This window comes from Arthrobotrys flagrans (genome assembly GCF_004000055.1).
Source record: "Arthrobotrys flagrans strain CBS H-5679 chromosome Unknown unitig_15, whole genome shotgun sequence".
Classification (NCBI taxonomy): domain Eukaryota; kingdom Fungi; phylum Ascomycota; class Orbiliomycetes; order Orbiliales; family Orbiliaceae; genus Arthrobotrys; species Arthrobotrys flagrans.
Window position 1 is genome coordinate 1,231,985 of NW_027137545.1, and position 27,067 is coordinate 1,259,051.

Consider the following 27,067-nt stretch of genomic DNA (forward strand, 5'->3'; position numbering starts at 1 on the left):
AGAAGTATTGTAGCCAATGGCCGTCCGAAATGTTCAGGTCTTGGGCAATATTAATACCATGGCAAAGGAAATCACCATGTTGTATTTCTTCAGATATTACTCTTTTAATTTTTTAGCGCGAGCATTGCATTGTCCAGGTATTGCTAACTCCTGCTTAACTCTACCAACATTATATATATGCAGATATTGCCAAATCATCACACAACGATTTGTGCCGCTGGCCGGTCCTTGAGCTATATCATGGTGAATTCTCTCTTGGCACCTCGAGCTGAAGTCTAGGGCTAGCTAGAATGGTGTTCCAAGCTTGAGCTCAGAAACTAGCTTAGGGTGAGATCAGAGTCTCTCGAGCTGGCCGCAATCCGACACCCTAATGGGTAGTCTATGTGGCGTTTTGCCTGCAGAGCAATGGGGAATATTGTGAATTCCGACATGGTCACCTAGAATTCACCCTACTAATGGCAAAATTCCCTTCGAAGTGCTCTGCAGTAAAATGGTGTAGGAACCAGATTCCGGTAGAATTGAGCGACATTAAGTATATTCTTCGAGAGCAACGTCATTATTCGAATACATGAACCTAGGGTTAATCATAGCTCGATCGCCTCACGAGATAAATTCAGACATCGAATCAATGTTAAACGAATACATTTATCATTCTCTGTCATAAAAGGCTTTCAGATAAAAACCCCCCAAAAAGTGGCCTTTTAAATAGCATCCTCGCAGACATTACTCTTCTATGCTCGTGTACCCGGACGAATAATACTCTTCCATAAGAATCCTACATTCCAGTCATAGTCTCATCCGCCGTCAATCCTAGATCTACTCCGGCATCTGGCATCATTAACATATCCCCATCAACCATAACATCCCCAAGCACTCCATCCGCTAGATCCACCACCCCACCAACGACTGCCGCCCCTCCAACGCCCCCAACAGCACTCGCAACCATCATCCCCTCGACTTTTCTTGCAAGTTTCATAACAACCTCGCTGCGCCCCTGTTCCTCCCCACCTAGCAATTTGCAATCGTCCTCCAAATACCTCAGCGCCTCAACAAGCGTCAAAACTCCTCCATTCCCTACACCTGTATGTTCTTTCCTCCCTGTAACCTCACCAACTTTCCACTTCCAATCCTCAACCACCGGCGCAACGATCAAGCTTGCCACCAGATCCACAGCCACATCGCCAACATCAGGTCCAACGCTTACAACCTCATCAACAAGCACCCTTACAACCTCCTTCGCGCCCAACAGCCTCCATGCCGCATAGAGGAGCCGGGGATTCCACCCCGCCGGTTGAAGGACCAAATCAGGCGTAGCACTCCACATAACCACACCTTGAACTGCACTCTTTAACGCCCCCAAGATACCACCGGAATGTTTTGTCCATCCTTCAAGTTCGCTTGTCGATGGTAATCCGGTTCTGCGCCAGTCTCTAGATGAAGAAATATGTTTAAGAATTTGCTCGGCTTGTTGGTGTATAGCGCTGCCAGGGTTATTAGCCGTGCCTTCGGAACGAAGAACGTCTTTTAATACACGCTCAAGAGAGTGTGAACATATGGCGAGGATGGTTTTGTGTGTTTGTGTGACTTCAGATGGAGCGTTGGTGACAAGTATATGGAGTATTCGAAGCGCGTTGGAAATATCCCCTTGCGAGGACATAGTCTGCCAAATATAATCTGTCAACCAGAATATAATGGCAACTTCTGACGCAATGAGCGATGGTAGTTGGAAATCTAGCCCAAATTAATACTGTTAGCAAAGTTTCATCTCGTATGAATCGAAACATGGCAGCCTACAATCCAACCCCTCCCTCAAAACCCTCATATCCAAGACACCTCTCTCATAAGCCTCAACTGTCTGCGCCATCAATGTTGGTACAAGGCTATAATACTCTTGCGGTTTACAGCTCTGCATGACCTCATCCGTCATCCCCTCACCCTCATACAACGCTTTAATCCAACCCCCCAGCTGCGCGTGCCTATCCCCCATTCTTCCTAAATCTTCAACCGAAATATCCTTCCAACATTGCTTTATAAACATAGGTACAAAGCTTGTAGGTGTGATGCTTGGCCCGAAGTCGGAAAAGGAGAGGTTGTGACGGTAGTAAATTGTGAGGATCAAGAGGAGAATGTAGCCGAATTCTTTGTAGACAGGTTCGTATTCGCCCTGATCGTCGTCATAGCGCCAGTTTTCGAGGACGATACAAAGGGGTTCTAGGATTGTAGCTGGTGAGGAGTAAAGGAGTAATAAATCGATGGTTTTGGGACGCGAAATGAGGTTCTTGCAGAGTGTGTAGAGACCCATTGTTGCACGCTGGTCACACATTATGCGGAGCACCTGAGATATGGTTAGTACATAGATCATACTCTGAACGACTGTGACCGGAATTGTACCTCTACAACGGCTCCGACTATTGCCCCGGAGTTCCCATCAAGTTCCTCGATTTCACTGATCAGTCTTTCCACGCGGTCTCCGTCGTTCATGCAATCTTCGACTAGCCCCTCCTGTGTATACCGGCTCTTCGCCATTGTTTGTAGTGGTACATCACCTAGAATAACCTCCACCGAAGACTCTTCGATGATCTGATGTAATGCGCACGCAAACAAAAACTCCTGCTTAATGTCGTTCGAAAGATCAAGCATGGTATCCAGCGAAGGATCCAGCGAAAGTGAGTTACTGCCGGATTTTGCAAGCGCCTGTGTTAAAACATATTGGGCTTGGATAACTGGCATATTGAAGCGTTGGAGTAAGAGTGGGATCTTATTAACGAGGAAGTGGCGAAATAGGGCGATTGTAGACTCGGATTCTGATCGACTGATGGCATTGGCGATGCAGTCTAGCGCGGCGATTATGAGGTCAAGGGCGACTTGGCCGCCTATCTCTTTGTACCGGTTGAGGAGGTGATGAATGAGGTATTCATCGTCGACGAGAGGACGGGCGAATAACTACTTCTGTTAACATCCCCCAAAGCCCCGAATATAGACAAGCGGTACCTACCAGTGAATTGATAAAGACATACAATCCACCTCTTGACGGTTGTCCCGCTTCCCCAATGGCATCTAGTCCCATCCCGATCCCCAAAAGTCCATTCCCTGCGCCGGCACCCCCAGGCCCGTCTGCCTTCTTCGGAATCAAAGCATCAAGCCTCATCGCCAACTCTGGATTCAAGGTCTGAAACCCCTGCACAAACATCGGCAGCGTATTCTCGAAGTTCGCCCGCTTGTCTTTACTAATCTCATGCGAGGTTTTCAAGAATCCATTTAGCGTCTGGTTTTCACCAACAGCAAGGACAAGTTCTCCAATAATCGCCTTCTTCTGAGGGCCCATGATTCCACTACTAAGCCCTAATCCATCGAGGCCGTGTCCATCGAGTGCATTCAGCCCATCGCCATCATTAGCTGCAATAACCGCGTCCATCCATTTACTCAACGAATCGATCAAAGCCGCCGGCGTCTCCCTTGGTGCCGCATTCCCGCCGCTGCCACCCTGTAAGTTTTGCACGACAAGCACTAAACTCGTCAAAATCGCCGTATCAACCGACTCCCTCGACAACGCGGCCGCCATATCCCCTTCACCGCCATGAAGCACATGATTCTGCTGTACCCGATCCGACGACCATAGCGCGTGTAAAAAACTCGATAGAGGGATAATATTCGCCGACACCAGTCGCTGGATATACAACAAATACCTAGGGTCGACTGATAACTGCGGGGTGGGATATGCCGCCGGCGAGATTAAAATACCAGCAAGGTCGTCGCGTGGTATCGGAGCCTTTCGAAGTATAGAACGAGCGTAGGTTTCAAACTATTTTTCGAAATTCGAGAAAGTATATACACCCCCTCGCGGGGAGGGGGGATAGTGGTGGACTATGAGTTAACTTATCATGGCTAATTTCATAACTTTTGGTTAACCCTTCCGAAGGGGGTGGTAAAAAAGTACATAGGTATATTATTGCGAAAAGGCATACCTGTTCGACATCAACGCGCATAGAAAGGCTTCTACGCAGGAACTTACACCATGTTTCGGCTGATGTTGGGGTGGTTGTTGAAGCCATGGCAAGCTGATCGTCCTGCGTGGTTTTGGCGGTGGCTGAATGAATGTGGGAGTGGATGAGAGCTGTTACGCGGATAATGAGCTGCGAAGGATTCCCTGCAAGGTCCCAGCCTTGGCGTTTGCGGATGCCAACGCACAAAATACCACAAGCTTGCTCGAAAGCCATCGTCAAGGTTTAATTCAGTCACAGATTCCGGCTCGAAAAGTAAGGGGGTAAGCTTGCATGATAGGGATGTGGAGTTTTTTATTTCTGTAGCACCTACTCCATACCATCTGGTATAATTTATGTCCGACTCGCATGTAATGTCTTTCGGGTCACTTGCCGGCCTTGGATGGTAGTGCATACCCCGAGTTGCAATGAATAATATATAGTATACTCTCCCAAGTTTTGAATATTTACAATCAATTCTTTTTTGTAGTTCCCTATCGGTGTTACAAGCTAAGTTAATATTCAAGACCTAAGGGCTAAATCCATGGATCCGGTTTCGGAGACAGCCTTAACTCAAGGCTAGCCCTCTAACTATCTCGTTCAATTCATGTAACTATGAAATTTAACTTTCCAAGTCGATTCTATGCAACTGTACCCTAAACCTTGCACCAGGCTACCTTAAACCCTATGAGGGCCGCTGCCTCCTCTATGATACGACAAACGTCGTCGGATTCCGAATCACGACACGGGAAAGGATGCTTGAATATTGTATTGAATTTCATTGATATCATGATATAACTAAAAGGAAAAGGATGTGCCGTCAACTATCCCGGTATCTCAGAGTATTTACAAAAACGCCCCCAACCATGCCAAATCCCGTAAACTTGAACCCAAAGTCATACTTGCTACCTACTAATTTGCATGCATGGTTGCAGTGCGATCGAAATAATAAAAAAGGACAAGAAATAAAAGGAAATAAGAAAAGGAACCGAAGACGGTGTTTCGTCAGATACTATTTATTCTCAGATCCTGCCAACCCAACCAGTGAGCGGGAGAAAATTTAGTACCAGTCGCCGTGGTTGTGCATGGCCTCGATAACCTTAACGAATCCGGCAATATTGGCACCACCGACCAAGGATGGCAATTCAGTCTCCTTGGCTGGGATGTACTCCTTAGCAGTCTCCAGACAGACCTTGAAGCCAGTTTCCATGATATCGGCAAGCTTAGCATCAACCTCCTCGAAGGTCCAGCTGACACGAGCGGAGTTCTGAGCCATCTCAAGACCGGAAACGGCGACACCGCCCATGTTGGCGGCCTTACCAGGAGCGTACCAGATTTGACCACCTTCCTTTCGGTTAGCCTCGAAGACGTCGATGGCACCCTGGGTGGAACCCATGTTGGAACCTTCGGCGATGTACTGGCAGCCAGCGGCGATGAGGCCCTCGGCTTCCTCGGCGGAGACTTCGTTTTGAGTGGCAGATGGGAGAGCAACATCGACCTGGCCGACCTTGAGCCATGGTCTGGCACCCTCGACGTACTGGAACTTGGAAGAGAACTCAGAGTCGGAGGCGTGGAGTTGGTGGAGGTATCCGTGCTTCAACTTGAGGGAAGCGATCTTGTCAATATCCTCTTTCGAGAATGACTTGACACCCTCAGCGAGGACGATGGCACCCTTAGAGTCGGACAGGGAGATGACATCACCGCCAAGTTCGATGACCTTGAGGGCAGCATATTGAGCGACGTTGCCGGAACCGGAGATAGCGACACGCTTGCCGGTAAAGGATTCGGCTCCCTTGGTACGGTATTGAATCATGTGGCTGACGTACTATTGCCGCGAGTTAGTATCACTCGGTCGTCATACCAAATGCCATATATCCGAGAGACTACTTACGTAAACTAAACCGTAACCGGTAGCTTCGGGCCTGATAAGCGAACCACCCCAAGTACCACCCTTACCGGTCAAGACACCCTCCCAGATGTTCTTGTAGTTCTTGTAGGCACCGAAGAGATAACCGATCTCTCGGCCACCGACACCGATGTCACCGGCTGGAACGTCGGTATCGGCTCCAATGTGTTTCGAAAGCTCGCGCATAAAGGACTGGCAGAATCGTCGGATTTCGTTGTCGCTGCGGCTCTTGGGGTCGAAGTCGGAACCACCCTTGCCACCGCCCATGCTCACTATTCATTATCGTATGGGGTTAGTTTGAGGTCGAGGAATGTATTTTTAGATGAATGCATCTTACAGCCAGTCAAAGCATTCTTGAAGATCTGTTCGAAACCCAAGAACTTGAGGATAGACAGATTGACGGATGGATGGAAACGAAGACCGCCCTTGTATGGACCGAGTGCGGAATTGAATTGGACACGGAAACCCCTATAGACGTAGTTCTTATGTTAGAAAGAGATCCCTGTGATAGTAAAATTAGGTGGCAAATATCATGCTAACCTGTTGACCTGGAGTTCTCCCTTGTCGTCTTCCCAGACGACTCTGAATTGGATGACACGCTCGGGAATAGAAACGACCTTCAAGCCGGTTCTGTATTCTGGGTGCTTTTCGAAGAGACTGCTAGCCTCGAGGGTGGAGACAAGCTCATTGTAAGCCTGTTCGAACTCTGGCTCAACTGGAAGGTTGGACATCTTGACTAAATTATTTGGTATATTAAAAAGTCGGAGTATTTGGATGTATGTTTGGAGTGTAGTTCCTTCAAGAAGCTATATCAATTACGCTGGAGAGTTCGAGGATGTGAAGCACGGTCTCTAGGAAGGAGAATCTTTGAACTCGAGTCCTGAAGCTCGCCTTTATATAACAATCGTCTGGCCACATTGACAGATGGTTAGTTATTTTGGCTCGAGTAAAATGAGCGTATTCGGCGTTTCAAAAATCTAAAGAAGCAAAATCATGGTCTCACTTGCCACGAGCGACACCTCGAATTACCAAGTAAGTGCGGACTAGAGAATCCCATTACGCTCCTTGAATACATCTGCTTGGTATTCCCGCGGGGTTTCCGTGTTTGGTTGCGCATGCGAGCGATAAAAAGCTTGTGGTAGAGGGCCGCTGCAGCATGCAGCATCCATAATGGAAAGGGTGCCACCCCACGCCTTGGTCCGTCCGGGATTGTGAACCTTGCCGAAGAATGGATCGGAAACCAATCAGATGCAAACCATGGGCGAAAATCCCGATAATCTTCGCCTCGAACACTAGAGCTTCTTGACATTTGCCTGAAGAGCTTGCGGCCGCACGTTGCGAATTGATAAGAAGATGTGAAAAAAATTTGCCCGCAGAGTACGCGCAGAATACCTGCATGATGGGTTGATTTTTTTTTTTGCTTGCAGACGATGTTATATCGATGGCGAGAAGCTCATCTCCAGCCCCAAATGGCGAAAAAAAAAAACCTTAGGATTCTCTCCAATAAGGGCGCCGTTTCATGCATACAACACGACACGAGGTGAGGCTTTCCATCTCAAGTGCGTGCCGCTGTCGCCGAATAGTCGAATTTTTCCTTGATGGCTTGCGTTAGCTCCATCCTTATCAGCCAGATTTATCGTCCGTCGAAGGTTTTTGGTTGCATTTGGCATCCGCGCATGGGTTTTGTCTCTGAACGACAGATTAACTTCCCTGCCGGACAAATAAAAGTCCAGGGAATCCTGCGGCCTGTAACAGGGGAGCCCCCATTCTGTGCGCGTCATTCTTGGATAAAGTTGAAGAGCTGTCTTGTAGCCTCGAAAGCACCTTAGCTTCAGGCCATTGTGGCTGGCTAGTAGAACTGGCGGGTAGTCAGTCGGGCCCGATTCATGATGCTGTTCAGGCAGCTTGACCTCCGAAAGTCAAAGCTTTTGTTTCCCATCCGATATCGCATGGAAATCAGAACCCGTCCCAAGAGCAGGCGAGGACGCCGTTCGAACCCGAAAATTTTCCCGGAGAGGCATTCGATAGGTCGGTTCACATCCCAAATGGGCAGAGCCGGGCTAACCATACCGTATGCACTAAAAGCGGTAGGATCCCTCGTGCGATTTCACCCGGCACCAACTGATACGGAGTTTGGCTCACGTTAAAGGTTCGCATAAAACCTACGTAAAATATTGAAGGGGTGGTAGCGTGAGCTCTGTGTTGGGCTCTCGTAATACGCCGACGAACACCAATGCCCTAATTGCTATTAGGCATTGTCTCAGTATTCCCCGCGAATGAGAGCTCGGATTGATGGATCTGATTAGATCTAAAGACCATAACGGCGAATTGACTGGCCTCTTTCGTAATCCGGGGCGCTGAAGATGGGGAAGTTTCAGGGTCTGTGTTGCGATCTCGCAGTGGCATCGGGTGAAGTCGGGATCATTGATGGGAAATGTACGCGAGCTCTTCAACGCAATATAGCCTTCATAGCGCTTTACAACGTGGAGGTCTAGCGAGCATGTCGGCATCGAGAGTATTGATAATTCGATTTTGAGAGAAATATCTAGGATAGCCTGATTCGAAATAGTCTAGTATACTCTGGATTCCATTTCGGCGTAGTCTAAGCTACGCACGCTTGGCTAGTTAAGTTGTGTAACTATGTAAATGTCAGTGCATCATACTAGACGCAGGGTCCCGCTGGATATCACTTTACAGTGTTGATGCATTCTATGTGAATAAAAGTGTAGGATCTGTTATATATAGAGAAAATTTACCATAAACAGCTACTAATAATAGATTTATAGGAATATTCTCTGATCGTATCGTATTCCTTGGATACTTGTCCAAAATTCACACATCAACTTTGCAGTCTTCTGCAATTCCGGCCAATGTCATCTATCACATTGTGGCTTCGACATGGGCTAATTTAAGCCATACTGCGCCGCAGCCACAAACCTTCAGCGTAGCAATTCCCCTTTAAGCTCCAAGTTCTTGATTGGTCAGTCTTGGTGGCGATCTCCATGGATCGCACAAAGGAGTTTGGGATCGAAGCTAGTTCGAACCCAACGCCGTACCGCTTTTACGGCAGTTGCACGATTCAAACGGTATTACCGCTTACTCGAATAGGAAGAGATAGCAATCTTCAAGTTTACCATAGAATTTTCTATGGGAATCGGAAATAAGATTTATGAATATCGATACTGGATTGAATGATACATTTCAGCTAGCTGACATTTGCAATTGACACAACCAATGAATTACAAAAATGATATATCCGCTAAATGGGCTGGGGGAAAATGAGAGAATAGAAATATAGAGTACTACAAACAGTAAGGGGAGTAAAAAGTTAAAAGTCCTGTGAGAAAAGAAAGAAAAAATGATAGTCTGCGCACTCGGGGCCACATGGCGGTGGGCCTACCCGTCCCTGTGCACACAAAATGTTGCATTTTTTGGAGGCCAACACATGCGCCGGTGTAGCGTGAATGCAAACTTGGCATTACATCTTGGTTGACATGAGCGCGAAAATGGAGACATGACATCGAATGAGACAGGTCCTTAAAGCGATGCTACGATTGCGTCTCATTTCTGTCGGTCGGCGCTGGGAAACATCCAGTCTTCTAGAGCGAGCCTAATACGATATGTTAGAATAAACTTTATTTTCTCTTGTTATGGTTATACCACTCACCAATCGCTCCAAGATGCCTCAGCTGCGCGAACTTCAGCATCCCCAACATTATCCAACGGTCGTAAGAAAGGAATGGCCTCGTTTGAGACTTGATCGTATTCCTTCTTAACGTTTGACCATCCACCACTCTTTGCCGCAAACAAGAAATTTCTCCTCTCACTCTCGTGCATTGGGCCGATACCCAAAGCCCAGTCGTCTCCGAACCATCCGTGCAAAATCCCGGGTTTATCGAAACCGGTGGCGACAAGCCTTCGAATGTAAGGAATCAAAGAAACCCAGACTTGATTTCTAGTTCTTGAAGATCCTGATGTACCGGGTGAAGCGGGCGGCATGTTGATATACTCGTTCGCTGGCTCAGCCTGCTGATACGGCAAGCGAATATTAAGGAATGCGGCAAGGGCTTGGCATGGATAAGAGTGTTGAGCGGTGTTCAGAAAATATTTGAGACATGACTGGTAGTGGGGATACCAGGCGATTATGTCGAACCGTGGCCTATCAGCGTGGTTTGAACCTGGATTTGCAGGGTTTTGATATGACATTTTGAGAGATTGTAGAATCGACAAAACGCTATAATTTTTATTCTAGATCAAAGGTAGCTACGAAATTGGGTTAGTTCAAGTGATGATGCGATCGAAAAGGTGCTAACTAGTGAGTCATCTACAACTGGATTAGCAGTTAATTCCGTACCTCTTTTTTACGTCCGCCCTATTATCTGTTCTGCGAATCTGCCTTTCTGGTTGTGGAAAAAAAAAAAAAAACTTTTTGTGTAACCAGAAGCCAGCGCGGCCCCAGTGCGAACCTAAATTAGCAATCCTAGCTAGCGATTTTCTTCTATGATCTATTAGCATACCGCTTCAGGGTGCGATAACTTCATATTCTACAGAGCACTAAGATCATCTCAACGAGGATGATATTGCCACCGGACAACGCAACGCGGGGTGAACCAACCTTTGAGGACAAGGCTAGCCTTATGATTATCACGAGGACAGCTTGGTTGTTGGGATGCGCGGACGTTATGTCAAAATTAGTTGTTCTGTGTCTCAGACCGCAAGAATTGGGCGGTAATGATCATATGATTGAAATAAAATTCTCCGATAGCTACCCTGAACGCTAGAGAGAGTATGCCGTCTTAAAGAAAAGAGAGATATTGGATGACTGGAGAGAAAGTGAATCAGTGTGAGGCAATGAAACAGACAGGAACAATAAACTGACGTTCGTGGGGTAATATATAGATCTAAATTCTAGATGCGAGATGCCGCTTGATGCCTCTTCGGATTTTGGAGCAGGGGTTGGGAAGCAATAGTGCCGGCCTCCTACCTTTAGCTCAGCAAATTTCTCGCGCTATATACGAGGTTTGTTGCATGCAATGCTCTTTTGGTCCGGGTTGGAACGTCTCTAACTGGATTCCCAGTGTTACGGGACAGATATGCAGCTGCAGGTAAACGTTTGGGGTGGATTAGCAGGAGGAGGGCTGCAATACCTTCGAAAAATGTTGGTTTGTTTTTACAAAGATCGCACCTGGAGGCCTAAAACCCGGATTGGACGGTGGTGCCCACAGCAGATACATGTCTGTCGACTGAGATGTCCAAGATCTTTGTGGGGCCACAGGAGGGACATGGCAACTGCTGGAACCGTATCCCATTCGTACTGGTTGTGTCAGGACACTATTTCGGCTATCAACTTACTAGCGTCTCTAATTGCTTGTCCACACCAACGACTCATGGCTTGCAAGTAAATATCCAGCTGCGTCCATAGTTGATTATTTCCGACAACCTCGCTATAGAGAACTTAAAATCGTTAGTCGGTATGGTTTTTAGGTGCTCGTCCCAGGTCAGGGGATGGCGGCATGTGCCTGCAATGACGGCGGAATATTCTTTCATCTTTTCTTTTGTCGTTTACTTTGTCTCCCGTTGTATGATTACTTGAGCTAGAGGATTTTTATCTGGATCCCGTAGCTCGCTTCCCGCGTGCTGGAAAGGCCGTAATTTCCTCCCTTGGAGATCCAGATCGTGGACACCCAATCGATAGGTTTAGATCTTCAATCAATCGGACCCAAAGAGTGGAGACCCTTGTTCGATTTTAAAGGGTGTGGCTTAATGAGTTTGCGTATTTTCTACTCCGCTCGAGGGCAGCCGAGAAATGCAAGATTCGATTCACACCAGGCCAATGCCGTATAATTCGTGATTGCTATAAAATTTTTTTTTTTCCACACCAAAATGCTTTCTTTTGGCAGATCTCGCAGGAACCCACCGATTCCCGCCATATGGATGGTGCCGTTCGTCGTTCGATTTTCGGCGAAAATCAGAGAAAGCAAGGCTGGTTCCACATTGAGAAATGTTTTTCTAACCTCGAAATGGGAACCTATAGCTGGTACCGTTATTGCATGAGGGGTATCAGGGAAAAGTGCACTAGAAAACCACTTCAGCTCCTTGTTGGTGCAGCTGCTTTCGAGTAAAGCTGCTGTCGTCATTGAATCTGAGACCAACCGGACTATACATAGTCCAGCAGTATGGCCGTTCGCCATGGTTAATCCTAGGTATTCGCCACTCCTTATCAAGGGGAAAGGGGCTGAGCCAGCTGAGAGGTTGAGGCTTAACCCAGATTCGCGAAAGATCCACCCTTCGATCGGGTATGAATGCTGTCCTACTATTCGTCCGTCTGTGGCGGCTGCATGTGCAGCACATGTTTGTCTGAGGGAATGAAGAATCGGGAAATGTTGGCGACGCCTAGACTTCTTGATTGATGGAAGTATAGCCGAATGGCGCAGGAGGAGGCCGCCGCCGGGAAGGACTTCAGGCCAAAGGGAAATCTCTTCCGTTGGGATGGCGTCGATTGGAGGCTTGCGGATAAACCCCCCTTCGACATGATTAAGATCAGCATACATGCCTAACCCCCCAGCTGGACCTGGCCTGACGCTGGCTCTAAGTTTGGATGGAACTAAGCTGCAAATTTGATTCTGATGTGGGAAAAGTACTACAGGCAACGCAAAATATAGTGTGCAGGGTGGAACCCGCTAACTAGCTCTGTCCATCCTTCGTGGCAGGCACCTATCAAAATGTGCCCCCAAACTACAATTCTGACCTCACAAAATGTTCCTGGAATGTAATAAACGGCCTAACACTCGCTTACTCGGTAGGTGATAGATCGATGTTCTAGCGCTGACAATTTGCGACATTTTGTATCAGTTTGTTAGTTTATGATCCCATCCCTGGAACATGTGGACCGGAGGGCTTTATCCTAGACCTAGATTGGTATACCAGCTCCGGCTGTATATGATCGATTACACAGATTCCATATGTTACGTGATGTCTTGGGTCCAGCCAGGGCGTTGATATTGATCAATTGACCAAACTTATTGACGCCCCTGAATATCAACACAGCAAATGTCTGAGGTCGCCGTCCCGTAGACATTAATTATATTGCAAATGTGATGTTATATTCAGCGGCCCAGGGGCTTGGGTAGCCTGATCTCGTGGCAGCCAATGGGTCGAAGCGAATCCATGAATCCGTCGCTGCACGACGGTCACAAAAAGTAACCATGTATTATAATGATGCTATAGAACACGAAGAAACCTTTCCAAATCCACTCTTTGGTACCCGAAAAGGAGACCTGCATACGAGTTGGCCTCTCATTGCATCGGATGCAAGTTCAAGATTACCGATCAATTCCGCAGATCTTGATCTAATGTCTAGGTAATCAAGCCATTGACTCCATATGTCCTTATCGTGGGGCCATAGCGCGAGATTTTGGGTTAAACTTGCGGAAATAGCCCTGAAAATTCCCGACATTCTTGCGCCTTCTTGTTTCAATTGGGTCCCCTCCATAGGCCGGAATGGTGAAAGTCCAGATCGAGATTGTGCCCCGAAGCCTCTCAGCCAACCATTCCCAATGGCCTGGTAAGTTTATTTCCTAAGAGCCCCATATTTTAAAGAAGGTATGACAATGTTTCGAGTAACAATGCGTGGTACAAGGTTTCGGAAACTACTAGCTCGTTCCTTTGGCTTTTCGAACCATAGTCTGTTGGTTAATGACACTAAGGGCCAAGATACCTTCGGCCCTGCAGCATGCCCTCTTGCATAGACCCCAGCTTCGTAATCTATCACGAGAGGCGCTAAATCATCGATCCTTGGTGGTTCTTGCCGTTCAGCTGCCTCTCTAGTGGACTATCGAAACGCTATTGGTCGGCTGTCTGAAGGTATGTTAAAATTCAATATTATTATTTTCCTTCACGAGCCTAGCTATATCCCGAGGAAGTAAAGTATCTGGTGATAGTTACAGATTCAGCCGGCAGGACGCATTCTGCTCTTGTTACCACGGTATGCTTATTCGCTTGAAAATCCTAGAAACGGGTAAGCTCAAAAACTTGTTTGTAAATCAAAGAAGTTCTAGTTCCCTGCATAGTACAAGGGGTATATGGAAAGTTTAGTCTCCGCAGATGAAAATACCCATATCTTGCATAGTTCTCGAGCGAGCGAATATACCTCAATAGACACAAGCCCTTGATTTATTGGTCAATATAGAGCCTTTAGTGACGCGGCTGCAGCCTTTAGGGAGGAACGTGGACGCCTCCTCACCCTAGCTTCCCTTGCGGGGGAGGTACCTCATATTTACGCATGTTTCATCGGAAGTTCAGTCGAGCTCACATATGTTTCCACTGAGTTCCGTAAATATACATCGAGTATCACGCTCACCCGGCCGCAGTTAGCCCGAATCATGAATGTCTTTCCCGTAAGGTGAGTCAAAGACGGTCCCAAACGGCAGCATCTTCGTTAATTGTCGAGTCGCCCGATGCGTGTCTTGCTTTTCAGCTTTCCCCTTTATGTTCCCATTCCTGCCGCTCAGCCGTGTCTCTATTTGCTCACTTCGATGAGGACGGTACGCTAGCGTCTCGAGCCGTCCCTTATCCAACGTTGAACGTAATGCATTTCAATTTCATGGTCCTATGGAAATATTTCTCCAAACGGTTAGCTGGATGCTGCATGGGAATCATGTGTGGGAAATATGTCTTGGAATGTTGAGGCCGCATTTTGCATTTGTATGTTGAGTCTTTTGCTACTGGTCGCGAGCTCGGATTCGTTCCCGCATCTACAAGGATGCTTATGGAAGAACTTGCAGCTACGTATACGAATGACCATTAAAGCCTTGCTTTATTATTCGAGCGATAAGGCCTTACGGAGCTCATGTAATATGTTGAGCTACCTTCTAGTGAATAACTTGAGCTGAGAAAATCCAGCACAGGTAAGGGATCGGTGGAGTGCTAACTTTTTCTGAAATCTAGGCCCATCATTGGTTCTCTAGGTTGAAACCCGCCAGCATGGCTCGATACGGCTTTGCCTGAATGACACCTTGCGGATGAAAGGGAATAGATGCCAGGTTGAAGTTTTTGTCATTAGTAGACCAAAAGAGAAAGTTCGAAGTTCTAGGCCTTTATAACAATCATTAAACAAGGTGGCTTTCGGAGGAGGAGACCAACCTCTCCCAAAGGATTGATATTAATTGGGTGTTCGAGTTGGAAGCTAGTCCGGTGACGGTGAAACCTTAGGTTCATTTGATACTCTCCGTTCCTCGTCTCCCCAGGAATACCATATACCCACAAATATTCTCGGAAGGAGATTAAGCTGACAATTTTTATTCACATCGACCAATTTAATCAATTCCGGAACACAAGGTATGTTAATAATACGTGGGGAGGGGTATCTTCATGGTATTTTGGAAAATGGATTGAAATTGTGCGTTGTTGTTGGATCTCTGCTTTGAGCTGGCCATAGTTATATACGTATATCCCAGGGACATGAGCGTGGTGAGCTTCCCCATATTGACTTTGACCAGTAGAGTCTCGAGTAAATTAATATTCTGTTACAAAAATATCAAACTTGAAGGTTTATAGACCTTAGGATGTCTTACTATTCTCTCGGATTTTGATTAAGTGGGTAGAGCCCTTCGGCTACTTAAGTTGACCAAGGCTTCTCGCAAACCACGGTGCTTCAGAGTCGACTACCTAAATTAGATTTCGGATCTCTTTAAGGCTAACTAGGCCTGCCTATGGCTATATTTACGAGCTCCTAGCTTTGTTATTACAATATTGTCTTGCAGTTTGCAAATTTGTTGAGTGAAGAATATATTTGGCCGACGGTCTATGTTGATAATGTTACCAGCTAACGAAATCATTCACAGATATAAAACCCATACCGCTCGAGCTTCGAACTGCCAAAAATTCTGAATGATGAAGAAGGGAAAAAAACCAATGTCTAGATTCAAACCGCTAATGTCTGTTTAGAACCTCACTGCCCAACTGATCCCGCAAAACCCCACCATCGAAATCACCAAACTTCCGAACGCAATCTCCAACTTTTTGCCCCCATAAAACCGATATCTCTTTTCCGAACAACCCTCATGCTTCTCGCAACCCCATTTGCTGCCTTTCCCTAGTATCCTCCCAAGGGCCTTCCTCACGCGCCAGTTTACCAACGCTCGAAGCGAATACATCCCAACCCCAATAGCCACCAAGGCTGTCTGAGTAATCTTCGCGGGGTAACGTATATATGGCTTTCCAACAATGTTAACCGAAAAAGCGACAGCCGAAAGGATGAAAGTTATCCCAAAAATTATGGTTGCGGCGTGGCCAGTGAGGATGAGCCGACGGTGGGATCGATAGCTAGGGTCGACTGATAACGTAAGGTCATAATTAGTAAGCTTCGGGTCGTAGCGAGAATCATAAGGATATTACGTACAATGCAACATTCTCTTTTCTTCTGAATATTGAATAGCATGACCATACTCAGGTTGCCTACTCGTTGGCTTGGTAGGTTCGTGGGGTTCACGGGGACTTTTAAGGTGTATGGTGATGTCACTTTTGATATATTCCCATGTACTCCACTGGAGTCGACAATAAGTGTATCTTCATAATCACCGTGCGTAGGCGCTCTATACTGCCTCGCGAAAATATCCGTAGAATCTCTTCTCGGATCGTAGAGTTCGCGGATTCGTTTAAGCTCTGCTTCCATGGTCATGGCGGACATCGTAAAATAATTTTAGAAGTAAACGAAAGCTAGGAAATTTAATTTGTAAATGGTATCAACCTTAGTATCTAGTGGCGAGATCTTCGAATGATGTGTAGATACTATCGTCTAATTTAAGAGGTTGTGATTAAATGGTGGATATCTGCAACTGCGGGGATGTGCTTTTATTCAGGGTAAGAGCTGAGGGTGATCAACGTTCGTTCAAATCATGTAAATTACCGTGAATATCTATCTTGTATAGAGTAAAGTAATATCTTCTACGAAATATTTCGTGAACTACATTCTCTGAAACGGATAATACTTTCTTTGGCCGTCTAGAACTTCTAGGAGAAATCGTCTCAAAAATGCGTTGTGGTCGAAGTTTTCCAACATATATGTTCACAGATCTCCACGATTTTCGGCCCCAGCGAGTAGCCATGGAGCTCGTAGAAAGCTCTTTCGGCGCTCACCACGCGCGCACGAGGCCAATCGGGTCTAACCTTCCATGAGAATCGCATGTTCGAATGCGCACTCTTGCGAAGATTTGTATTTGAGTTTTCGGCAGAGCCGACCAATTCCCACAAGACTGTGAACGAAACTACCCACGAGATAGAATAACGTTACACACACATCCAAAATACAACGACATTTCGATATAACTCCAGTCCAAGCTCGATTGAACCATGCGCTTTTCTACCGAAATTTGAAAACGGGCACAACGTATCCCCATTCCATGTCGATTCGTAATCAGCTCCCTTATCTATGTTAAAGTGTTGTCCACACAAACTGATTGTGGGGAATGTGGGGATTTTAGCTTAGAAACCTTGAAAATAGGCCGCGGCCATTTCCAAACTGGATGTTGGGGAAGGCGACAGATCTGAGGAAGGTTGGGTGTAGATGCCGCGGCTGGAATCTAAATCACAAGCATGCACTCCTTGTCGCAGTTGGCTGCATACTGAGGAAGCGGAAGGTCCGTAGCCGAGACTTAAGTCTGGGGAATATTTTATATCTTTGCCTCCCTCCATCTGCGACCTTGAACCTCTTCCACAAGGTTTGATATCTCTTCAACTTCGGAAAAAATCACCTTGTCAAATTCTATCCAAAACATATATATAAAATTTTTTTGAGTGATATCGATCAAAATGGCGACCAAGCAAAACGTCTACATTATCGGTGTTGGGATGACAAAGTTCATCAAGCCACGCGGTTTGGTAGACTACCCAGAAATGGGTTTCGAAGCTGGTGTGAAGGCTATGGTTGACGCCGGCATCAACTACGACGACGTTGAGCAGGGCGTTGCTTGCTACGTTTATGGCGACAGCACTTGCGGTCAGCGTGTCTTCTATCAATTCGGTACGTTCGTGAACTTATCCCTGGCTTGAAGAAAGTACTAACGGATATGTGTGAAAAGGAATGACACAAATCCCCATTCTCAATGTCAACAACAACTGCTCCACAGGCTCATCCGGCCTTTTCATGGCTCGCCAATGGCTCCAGCACGGCGCCGTAAACTGTGCCTTAGTAGTTGGCTTCGAAAAAATGCAACCAGGCTCCCTCTCTTCGAAATTTGATGACCGCACAAATCCCTTAGACAAGACAATGTGGAAGATGCATGAAACCCGTGGTGCCTCTCCCAAGGCTCCCGGCGCAGCCCAATTATTTGGAAACGCTGGAAGGGAGTATATGGAGAAGTTTGGTGCCAAGCAAGAAGATTTTGGAGAAATCGCACGGGTTAATCATGCACACAGCGTGAATAACCCGTACAGCCAGTTCCAAGATGTTTATACTCTTGATCAAGTTATGAATAGCCCGAAGATTCATGACCCATTGACTAAGCTCCAGTGCTGTCCTACTTCAGATGGTGCGGCAGCAGCGGTTATGGTTAATGAGACATTCATGAAAGCACATCCAGAGCTTGTGGACCGTGCTATTCTTATTGCCGGCCAGTCGCTTACTACAGACTCTCCAGATCTGTTCTCAGACTCTTCGGTGTCGCTGATCGGTTCGGAGATGACCGTTAAAGCCTCACAGATCGCCTACAAGGAGGCCGGTGTCACAGATCCGAAGAAGGCGAAGATCATTGAAGTTCATGATTGTTTCTCAGCAAATGAGATGATAGTGATCGATGCTCTCGGCCTATCCGATCATGGAAAGGCTCACGAAATGGTTAGACGGGGTGATATCACATATGGCGGTCAATGCATCGTTAACCCATCCGGTGGTTTAATCTCGAAGGGCCACCCGCTCGGCGCAACAGGAATTGCCCAAGTCGCCGAGCTCGTCTGGCACCTGCGAGGCTGGGCTACAAACCGTCTTTACAATGGCGATGGAAAGGGTGTGGAGTTTGCAATTGCCCAAAACCTTGGACTCGGCGGCGCCTGTGTCGTTAGTGTCTTGAGGAGGAAGGACGGAAAGGAAGGACTAAAGAGCGACGGAAGTGGCGCTGGAGGCTGGAGGAACCATATTGGATACAATCCTGCTATTGAGGCCAGACCGATTACAGCAGAGGATGCCAGGAAGGTTGTGAGCAGGAGTAAGGACAGTCCGTACATGCATTCTTCAGCGGGCAAGGGTGCCCGATTGTAAAAAGAAGTAGTTAGTGACATAGCGTTTCCTACTGCTCATTTACGAATCATGTACATTACATTACCAAAGCAGTCACGAATTGGTTTAAGACTTCAGAAGTACGTCGAAAGTACTAGTACCAACCCTATAGCCCCTATGAACTGGTCACAAACAGCCTTCACGAGGCTCTAGGTTATTGGTCCGGAGTTTGATAGAGTTACAGCTACTTACTATAATACTCGCAAGAACAAATGATCTATTACATCACACTTCAAGATTTACAAGTTCATTCGGGTTCCTGAATGATCATGATCTCGATAGATATCAGCCTCATCGCATGAGTCGAATCAAGGCCCACCTCCAAGTCATTCAGGAACCCGAAGATATCAGACAAAACATCAGCTGAACAAAAAAGTACAAAATCCTCCGCGAAAGCGGCAATATGCAAGGCACATACAACTTTCCTTCGCTCTTATAATTTGAAGCCGGGATATGAAAGAAACATACCTAGGTCAGTAAATAGTCAGCAGACCATCGTGACCTTGGGGGATGATTGTGTTGTTGAACCTGAACATTCGACAACGCAAAGGCAGGTGAGTATATCACGAAGCTTCGAAGTCAGGCAAAGGATTATAATTATGTTCTTCGTGATGATATGATTTCTATCATGATGAATACCGTGTGCCATCAAAGCCTAGTTAGGGGATCAAAGGTTGTAATATGTGGTTCCTGACTGTAAAGTTATAGTTGCAGGTTGATACTTCTGACTAGAACTCTTCATGCCCGGTATGCATCGATATCCGCAGCTCATGCAAGGGGCCCTCGTCCCCGAACGTTGTACAGGTATACTATCTTGCTGGCCTATTGGAGTGACCAAACTGCTAGAACAAGTAATTAATCCTAATCCTGCACCTTGCATAATATACTTTTATGCCAACCCTGTAAGAGCACTCCTATCCAAACGCCGCTGTTCACATGCTTATGTTCATGACCCCATCTATCCACAGCTGCATAAGTGGCTTTGAGAGATACCAAAGCAAAAGGTAAGAGGATACATTTAATCTCAGATTTGTGATATCTCTTAAACAGATATATGCAGACTAAGCAGATTAAGATGCTAAGTAAGGAAACTAGATCTCGAATCAACTTATGCATTATGGAGCTCTATCCTACTGATACCTGGCTGATTTAGAATATTTGCATTATTCCTCACGTAGAATAGTTATTTAAAACATTAGAGCTCCCATAACTATAACTTTGGGTTTATTAGCCGTGAGCCGAAGGCCTTGAAGCCTAAAGTTGAACCTGAAAAAAAAACTACCGACTCCACCGCCACACCTACCCCCGGCCAGACCTGTATCTCGTCTCCAAAACCTGTTTCCAGATTATACCAATCCCTCTTCCAAATTAATAAAATAGTTAATATAAGCTCATCTCATCGCAGAGCTTACCAAATATCACCTTTAGCCGTTTCGTTCCGAAAACATCCTAGACAATCTGCATGGATCTGGGGAGGAGGGTGGTGGAGAATATCTAAATATGCACCTGTAAATCACGAGGTTACCTGCAGAATATCACCGGACCTAGAATCGAGCGATCACCACGACCGAACTACGCTTTTGAACCCTTCTCTTTGAGGGGAGCTGTGTTGAGGTTGTTGGAATTTTGGGTAGGGGAGGGAGAGAAATTTGAATTTTGGAGGTAGGTAGGTAAGTAGCTACAGGAGAGGAAGGAAGTGAATACGGTGAATATGGGGTAAGGTGAGATATTACATGATTTTTTGGTAAGTTTGAATCGTAAAAGAACAAAAGGAAAGGAAAGTGAAGGAGTGGATACGGAAAATAGCAATATACAGGAAATCATCTTGTTACATGGTTTGGAACTTTGTCTAACCTGGTGGAAATGCCCTAGAAACTTAGAAACTAAGAAAATTAAAGAAAATGGAGAAATTTGTACTTAAGAAAATAGTAATAAGAAGATTACAGGATAGTTAATCAGAAACCATTAAGGTTAAGATTAAAAAGAATATGTGAATAGCGATAGGGAAAGGTTACATTGTCTATGGAAAGAGAAAAGAAGGAACTCCGGGTATACATGACTCTGATGGGAATATCAAACGAGAACAAAAAAGTGTGTGCAGATAAAATGCCACCAGTGGTATACTGTTTGAATTGAAAAAATACAGGCCAAATGAAATGAAACGCAATAGAACCGAAGCATGGATAAATAGAAAAACAGAGAAACAATACGGGGAATGATATGGTATGAACGCCTGATTTCGCCTTCATACGCCTTGGAACGCCTTCGTACACCTGATTCCATTTGAAGGATCATGATATCCTCGAATCCAGCTGAAGAGCAGAAGTGACCAACGCCGGACGCCGGGGCATAACAAATGAAAAAATGAACCTAGACAAAGGAAATGGGGGTAGGGAACGTCAATCTGCCGAATAATCTGGCGCCTCGTCCCAAAAATAACAATCCAAATAAGAATTCTGATGTGATGTGAAGACCAAAAGGAGCCGTTAAGACTAAAAAAACGGGATACAGGAATTGGAAGAGTGGGGAAATGATGAAGATTTGAAGTTTGAAACCGACTATTTGCTCCGGACTGCAGGCAGCAAGACTAAAAAACGACTGAAATATAGCAATGATATCGGGTGACATGCATGAAGTGATGGGACTTCCAGCGAATGTGGGATCGAAAACAACGCAGGGATATGTTGCAAAATGTTGGGTGTATGGGGGTATTAGGGCAGGTGAAACGAGTGTAACATGCATGCGTGAAGGAATAACGAGTAACTAACTGGGGGGGGGTTGTATCAAAAAAGGGTACAAATCAAGGGCGGCCTGAAGCAGTAGAGAGTCAACTTGTTAGCAAGGGGAAAGAAGACAAAACAAGAGACCAAATGTAAAAAGACAAAAACGTGAAGACTAGCGAACCATCTTAAGCTCGATTCCCAAAATTCATCCACTTAACGTGCCTCAACCCCTTCGCTGGAGGTCCTTCAACTTCTCCTTCCAAGCTGGGGCTGCCGGGCTCCCATTCTCTCTTCCTATTATTCCTTCTCAAAGAAAGATCCAAAGCCGGAGTTTCGCACTCTACAAGCTCATGTCCAAATAGTCCGCACCTCTCGCATTGTCGCCGATCGCGGCAAGGTGCGGACGAAGTGGTCGTGGAAGTGTTGTCCTCCTCGTCCTCGCTGTCTGACATCTCTACATCGGACGCAAGAACCAGCTCCTCTTCGGTATCCGTACCACCGACAACCGCGCAGATGGAATCGGCGGGTGATGGCGACCTTCCACGAGTACGGTTGTCAGTGGGGGTAATAGAACGACCACGGGGGCTAGTGGAAGAAGAAGAAGAGGTAGGAGCAGAAGGGGCAGGGGGCAGGAGAGAAGCAGCAGGGGGGAGGGTGGCAGATACAAAGCTTTGTGCGGAGGGTGGCGTCGTGATGCTATCGAGCGATCGCGGCCTATAACACTCACCGCGGGGGACTAATGACATTTGCTGGGTACGGCGGGTAGGGGAGTGGCTCTGTCGACGAGACAGGGGTCGACTAGAGGAATTCTCAAAGTGTACAGTTGTGCGAACTTGTGATACAGCTGGGGAAGGCAAAGGAGTAGGAAAGAAACTGGCAGAATTATGAGAAGCAGAAAAGGCTCCAGTAAAACGTGCACTAAAAGTCTTGGTTTCTTTGGAAGGACGAGGGGTGCTATGACGAGGGGAGGAAGAGAGATCGATAGAGCCGTCCTCAGATCGAGAACGCTCCCTTCTAGTGGCTACTCTGCGAGAGAAAGAGCCCTCGATATCGATCTCTCTACTCCTCTTGTGATCCTCCCGAGTCGAGGTTTCAAACTCAACAACTCGGCGGCGCAACTGCTCCCGATGATTTGCTTCACGGGCAACTGCACGACGGGTAAGCTCATTGATCTCCTCCTCCAGCTTTTGTTGACGTGCCCTCAGGCGTGCCTCTTCAGATTTGGATGGGAGAGGTACAAAGAGGGGTGATTGTGGAGGCGATGGAAGTGGTGAAGGGAATAAAGTGAAATCCCCATCGCCACAACCATTAGTTGGGAAGCCGGACAGATTGTCTTTCAGATCGGCTTTGCGTGGTTCTCCGGCAACCTTAGGGGACTGTTTGCGGTGATGCATTTCACTTGGAGATAGTGGTCGGTCGTAGTCATCCACAGCGAACTTGACAGTCTTGTCCTCCTTTGGGCTGCGGGAGGGTGTCCTCTTTAAGATAGAGGTCCTGGACTTGCGAGTGGTCGATGAAGCTCTCTCAACTATGATCGGTTGAGGAGATAGCCTTTTCTGCTCCGGGGAGCGGTAGGAGGTTCTCCCAGTCGAATCCGATGAGCTGGACATCTTGGGTTTGGTAGATACTCTTCTTGCAACAGCTGTGGTCGATGAGGATACAGTCGAGACTTTATCGATCTCGATCTCGATGCACATTAGAAGATAAAGAAGTTTTGTTTGCTATCATAGGCCTTGAGCGACAGTTAGTTATCTGGACCGCCGTCGGAATATATATCATTCAACTCGTAGAAGTGTGACAGAGGCACTTGATAGATATATATATCGTAAGGATACCTACTGGGGGAAGTATTGTATTCCAACGGAAGTGTAGGTAGGTTCCAACAGTATCGATCGTCAGTAATAAGAACAAGCTTGTCGTCTGGCTGATCAAAACTACATCTCAACCTTCCTGATATTGTCGTATGCGAGAAGGTATGATATGTCGAGGCAGAAGTGCAACCCTCCTAGACACTACCAAGTCTGTGGAATTATATAGCGAAGTCGAAATATAATTGGATGAAATTATCTCTTGCAGATAGGAGTTTTCAAGCGATCGAGTAAGAAGATGGGATGAAGGAAGGAGAAAGAGATTAATGCATGCATCGGACGGAGCGGGATGCAGTGTCTTTGGGATATATACTCGCTGCAGCGAATCCTTTCCGCCAGAGATGCGGTCAGGATGGCCTCGCTTATGATACATGCAGCCGACCAACCCTCCAGTGTAGACCAAGGAGAACGACAGCAGTACCGGGGCCAGACCTTAATTCCTTCACTAAAATACCGAAAGTTGAAATGAAGAAAGGAGAATAAGCATTAGGCAGGTGGGTTCCGCAGGTGAGAAATTGGGGGTGTGGACCAACGGCGACGGCCACGGTCGCAATCATCAGTCGCAGAGTATATGGCACAGACGATATAAGCCTCAATCCTTGGTAACATCTTACGAATACTGTTAAAGCAGCCTCACTCACAGGACAACATAAAGTAGATTCTCAAATAAATTCGACTTTTTTGTTTTTTGAAACCTTCTACATTACGTTTGACTTCTACATCCCCATGACACTTCGAATGTGCACAGCTCCACGGTTTAGGAGATTCGAAGAAATTCCTTTTTCGTTGATCCTAAGGATACGGCCGTATCTGCGCCGAATATGACTTTAGGATCAATCATGGATCTAGACATGAGTCGAGGATAAAGGAGCTAAGGAAAGTTCTTGCGGGGTCGGTTATTCTAATCGCTGTTGAAATATTCGCAGGCAGCGACAAACTTCATTGACGTCAAGACTACCCCTGCCATAGGTGATAACGATAGCAGAAAGAAGTACATCTACCTCAAAAACCTGATCCCCTCTAAATATTTAACTGAGCCAAGATCCAAATTATAGTCTGGTTCGTCATATGTAACAGCAGAGACCACGAGGTTGTTCATGAAAAAGTCGCATTCGAAAGATCACTAACTCCAGAACAGGTGCATGCAGCATGCATATGCACTTACCACACCACCTTTTCCTCATCAGACCCACATTCTGTGTAAACTGGATCTTTCTTTTTCCTCTCTCTTTTAATCTGCTTTTCGTATTTTCTTTTGCGTAAAAAGTAAAAAGCCGGCTGTCGTTTTTGCGCTGGGAGGTCGACATCCATGCCATGGATCATTGGCTGCCAACAAGCGAATATCTAACTTCATGGAAGAAGGATGTCGGAAGAAACCGCCGGCATTCTTATTTTTCGTCCGATAAAATCCCCTAAGTTAGTATCTAGTACCCCTAGCTTTACTCTGCTTCCTAGTATTTCGAAGCAAGTAAGTACTAGCACTTAGTTAATATGTTCATTGTATGTAAAATCGTATTTTGCCGAAGCTCATGCACGACGGTCATGGGGTCACCCCGGTCACTCAGATTATTCCTGCAAACTCGCAACACAATTTGGTGATCATTTTACAACATTCATTGAGGGAAACGGTAGCCTGGCCAAATTTAAAGGATTCAGAGATTTAATAGGCCCTAACCAAATTTGCCTGTGGCTGACATGGAATACTTACATAGCGCGCTGTTCTATTGTAGGCACTTAAGTATCTCGCAAGCTTTAAATACTTATATATTGGGATTTGTAGCCGATCCAGTGCAGAGATCCATTATTTGAAATCGATGAGAGTAATAGACTGATCAAGATAATTGATAAAAATAAATTCGATGTTAGATGGTAATCTCGTATGAATATGAAAAACTTTATATTTCAGCCCTTGTCAGCCATCAGTCATGTTCAGTCGAGATGTCAAACTAGCGTTTCGCAGTTTCAAAGCTCTATTTTCTGGTGGCCCTTGCATGCATATCATGAATCAGAAGCAGAAATATATTTGATTCGGCAAACACTTTTAAATATCTGTTGGAGTTTGAGAAAGAAGTCAGTATCTTGATTCCAATAACAAACTTCACCTCGCAGCTCAGTGTCGGGATGAACGAGGCGACAGGAGAAGTGGGGAACGACTGGAATTTACGATACCCTCTCGCTAAAAAAGTCAAGCTTAGAATCTACGGTGTTTTTCAAGAAAACGCATTACCAGATGCTTCTCTTTGTCCGACCGCCACAAGGGAAAAAAAAAAAAAAAAAAAAGATACTTTTTATTGTCACACACCATACTCGGAAATTCCGCGGATCCTGAAATTCAATGGCTCTATATGGCGGGAGACCCATTCATGATTAACCCAAAGGTCGTACCGGGAAGCTCTGAATTTGAAAACATCATTCGCGTCTTCAATTTCAGGACTGGGAAGCCGTTAATAGTTCCAGCGGATAAGATTCGGATTTTCCCCAACTACAGATGTTCTGATACAAGATATTCGAATACGGCAGTCCAGCAAGCAGCGAGATCCACCTTTCTTACCAGGCGCTGACCATGGCTACCTCAAACAGTCGCACTGTTCGGCTAGAAGATAGAAGGCCGGGGGCGGCATATTATCTGATTGATATCGAGATTAAAAGGTCGGCTTGTTTGATGATCGAGTTAATGTTGCAATGACAAGTCAGCAACTAAAAACAGATGAAAATGATCTCCACCCAATATTCTGTAATGTTCAAGAAGGACCGTGGGATTATGGTCTACCCTTCTGTCGAGGTTCCGCAATACATATTATCAGATGCCTCAGTCGATAGGAATAAAAATTGAATTTAGGTGCAGAAAATATCAACTTCGGATTTAGATGTGGATGAAAACGCCAATTTGCAAGGGTAAACAGTACGTAGCCCTTGATTATTTCCCGGGATTCCCGTCCACTGGTACCACCTTTTACGATTCCACGGTTACGGGTTTTAATCTATGTAAAACAGATAAGACAGACTGGTAAAAAGTGTTGTATGCTACCCACCTTTAAGTTTTTTTTAATTGTTATTTCTCTTCTAGAAGCACTTGTTCTCACTAGGGCTACTACTGCTACTACCATATTCCTTCACATTTGCCAAAGGGCGCTTCTCAATTTCGTATCAAAATCGAACCGCGAAGCTTGAACCATGTCGAACACATGGGGTTCCGCTGGGCTTTTAGGTATCAACATTATCACACTATCTCCCCCTTATCCAATGGGAGGACGGCGTATAGAGCCCATAGCCGTGGCCAACCTGTGATATTACTGGTAGCTGGCCACCTAATTGTAATC

General features: G+C 46.0%; 6 protein-coding genes across 6 annotated transcripts; 1 reads left to right on the forward strand and 5 right to left on the reverse strand.

Annotated features, from left to right (window-relative positions):
• Positions 1–775: 775 nt before the first annotated feature.
• Positions 776–4,217, reverse strand: DFL_000308 (uncharacterized protein; the record flags this gene model as incomplete). Its single annotated transcript, XM_067631967.1, has 5 exons — positions 776–1,731; positions 1,795–2,335; positions 2,392–2,943; positions 2,996–3,802; positions 3,966–4,217. The coding sequence occupies 5 exons, from the start codon at positions 4,215–4,217 to the stop codon at positions 776–778; spliced, it is 3,108 nt and encodes a 1,035-aa protein (XP_067494837.1).
• Positions 4,218–5,040: 823 nt separating this feature from the next.
• Positions 5,041–6,617, reverse strand: DFL_000309 (uncharacterized protein; the record flags this gene model as incomplete). The annotated part of the gene is made up of 4 exons (XM_067631977.1): positions 5,041–5,805; positions 5,872–6,158; positions 6,224–6,354; positions 6,427–6,617. The coding sequence occupies 4 exons, from the start codon at positions 6,615–6,617 to the stop codon at positions 5,041–5,043; spliced, it is 1,374 nt and encodes a 457-aa protein (XP_067494838.1).
• A 2,830-nt stretch (positions 6,618–9,447) lies between these two features.
• Positions 9,448–10,092, reverse strand: DFL_000310 (uncharacterized protein; the record flags this gene model as incomplete). The annotated part of the gene is made up of 2 exons (XM_067631989.1): positions 9,448–9,496; positions 9,554–10,092. The coding sequence occupies 2 exons, from the start codon at positions 10,090–10,092 to the stop codon at positions 9,448–9,450; spliced, it is 588 nt and encodes a 195-aa protein (XP_067494839.1).
• A 6,067-nt stretch (positions 10,093–16,159) lies between these two features.
• On the reverse strand, positions 16,160–16,573 carry DFL_000311 (uncharacterized protein; the record flags this gene model as incomplete). The annotated part of the gene is made up of 2 exons (XM_067632000.1): positions 16,160–16,219; positions 16,286–16,573. 2 exons carry the CDS (start codon positions 16,571–16,573, stop codon positions 16,160–16,162), a joined length of 348 nt encoding a protein of 115 aa, XP_067494840.1.
• Positions 16,574–17,694: 1,121 nt separating this feature from the next.
• On the forward strand, positions 17,695–19,138 carry DFL_000312 (uncharacterized protein; the record flags this gene model as incomplete). Its single annotated transcript, XM_067632011.1, has 2 exons — positions 17,695–17,905; positions 17,964–19,138. The coding sequence occupies 2 exons, from the start codon at positions 17,695–17,697 to the stop codon at positions 19,136–19,138; spliced, it is 1,386 nt and encodes a 461-aa protein (XP_067494841.1).
• Positions 19,139–22,064: 2,926 nt separating this feature from the next.
• DFL_000313 (uncharacterized protein) lies at positions 22,065–23,489 on the reverse strand (the record flags this gene model as incomplete). The annotated part of the gene is made up of 1 exon (XM_067632023.1): positions 22,065–23,489. One exon carries the CDS (start codon positions 23,487–23,489, stop codon positions 22,065–22,067), a length of 1,425 nt encoding a protein of 474 aa, XP_067494842.1.
• Between the last annotated feature and the right edge of the window lie 3,578 nt (positions 23,490–27,067).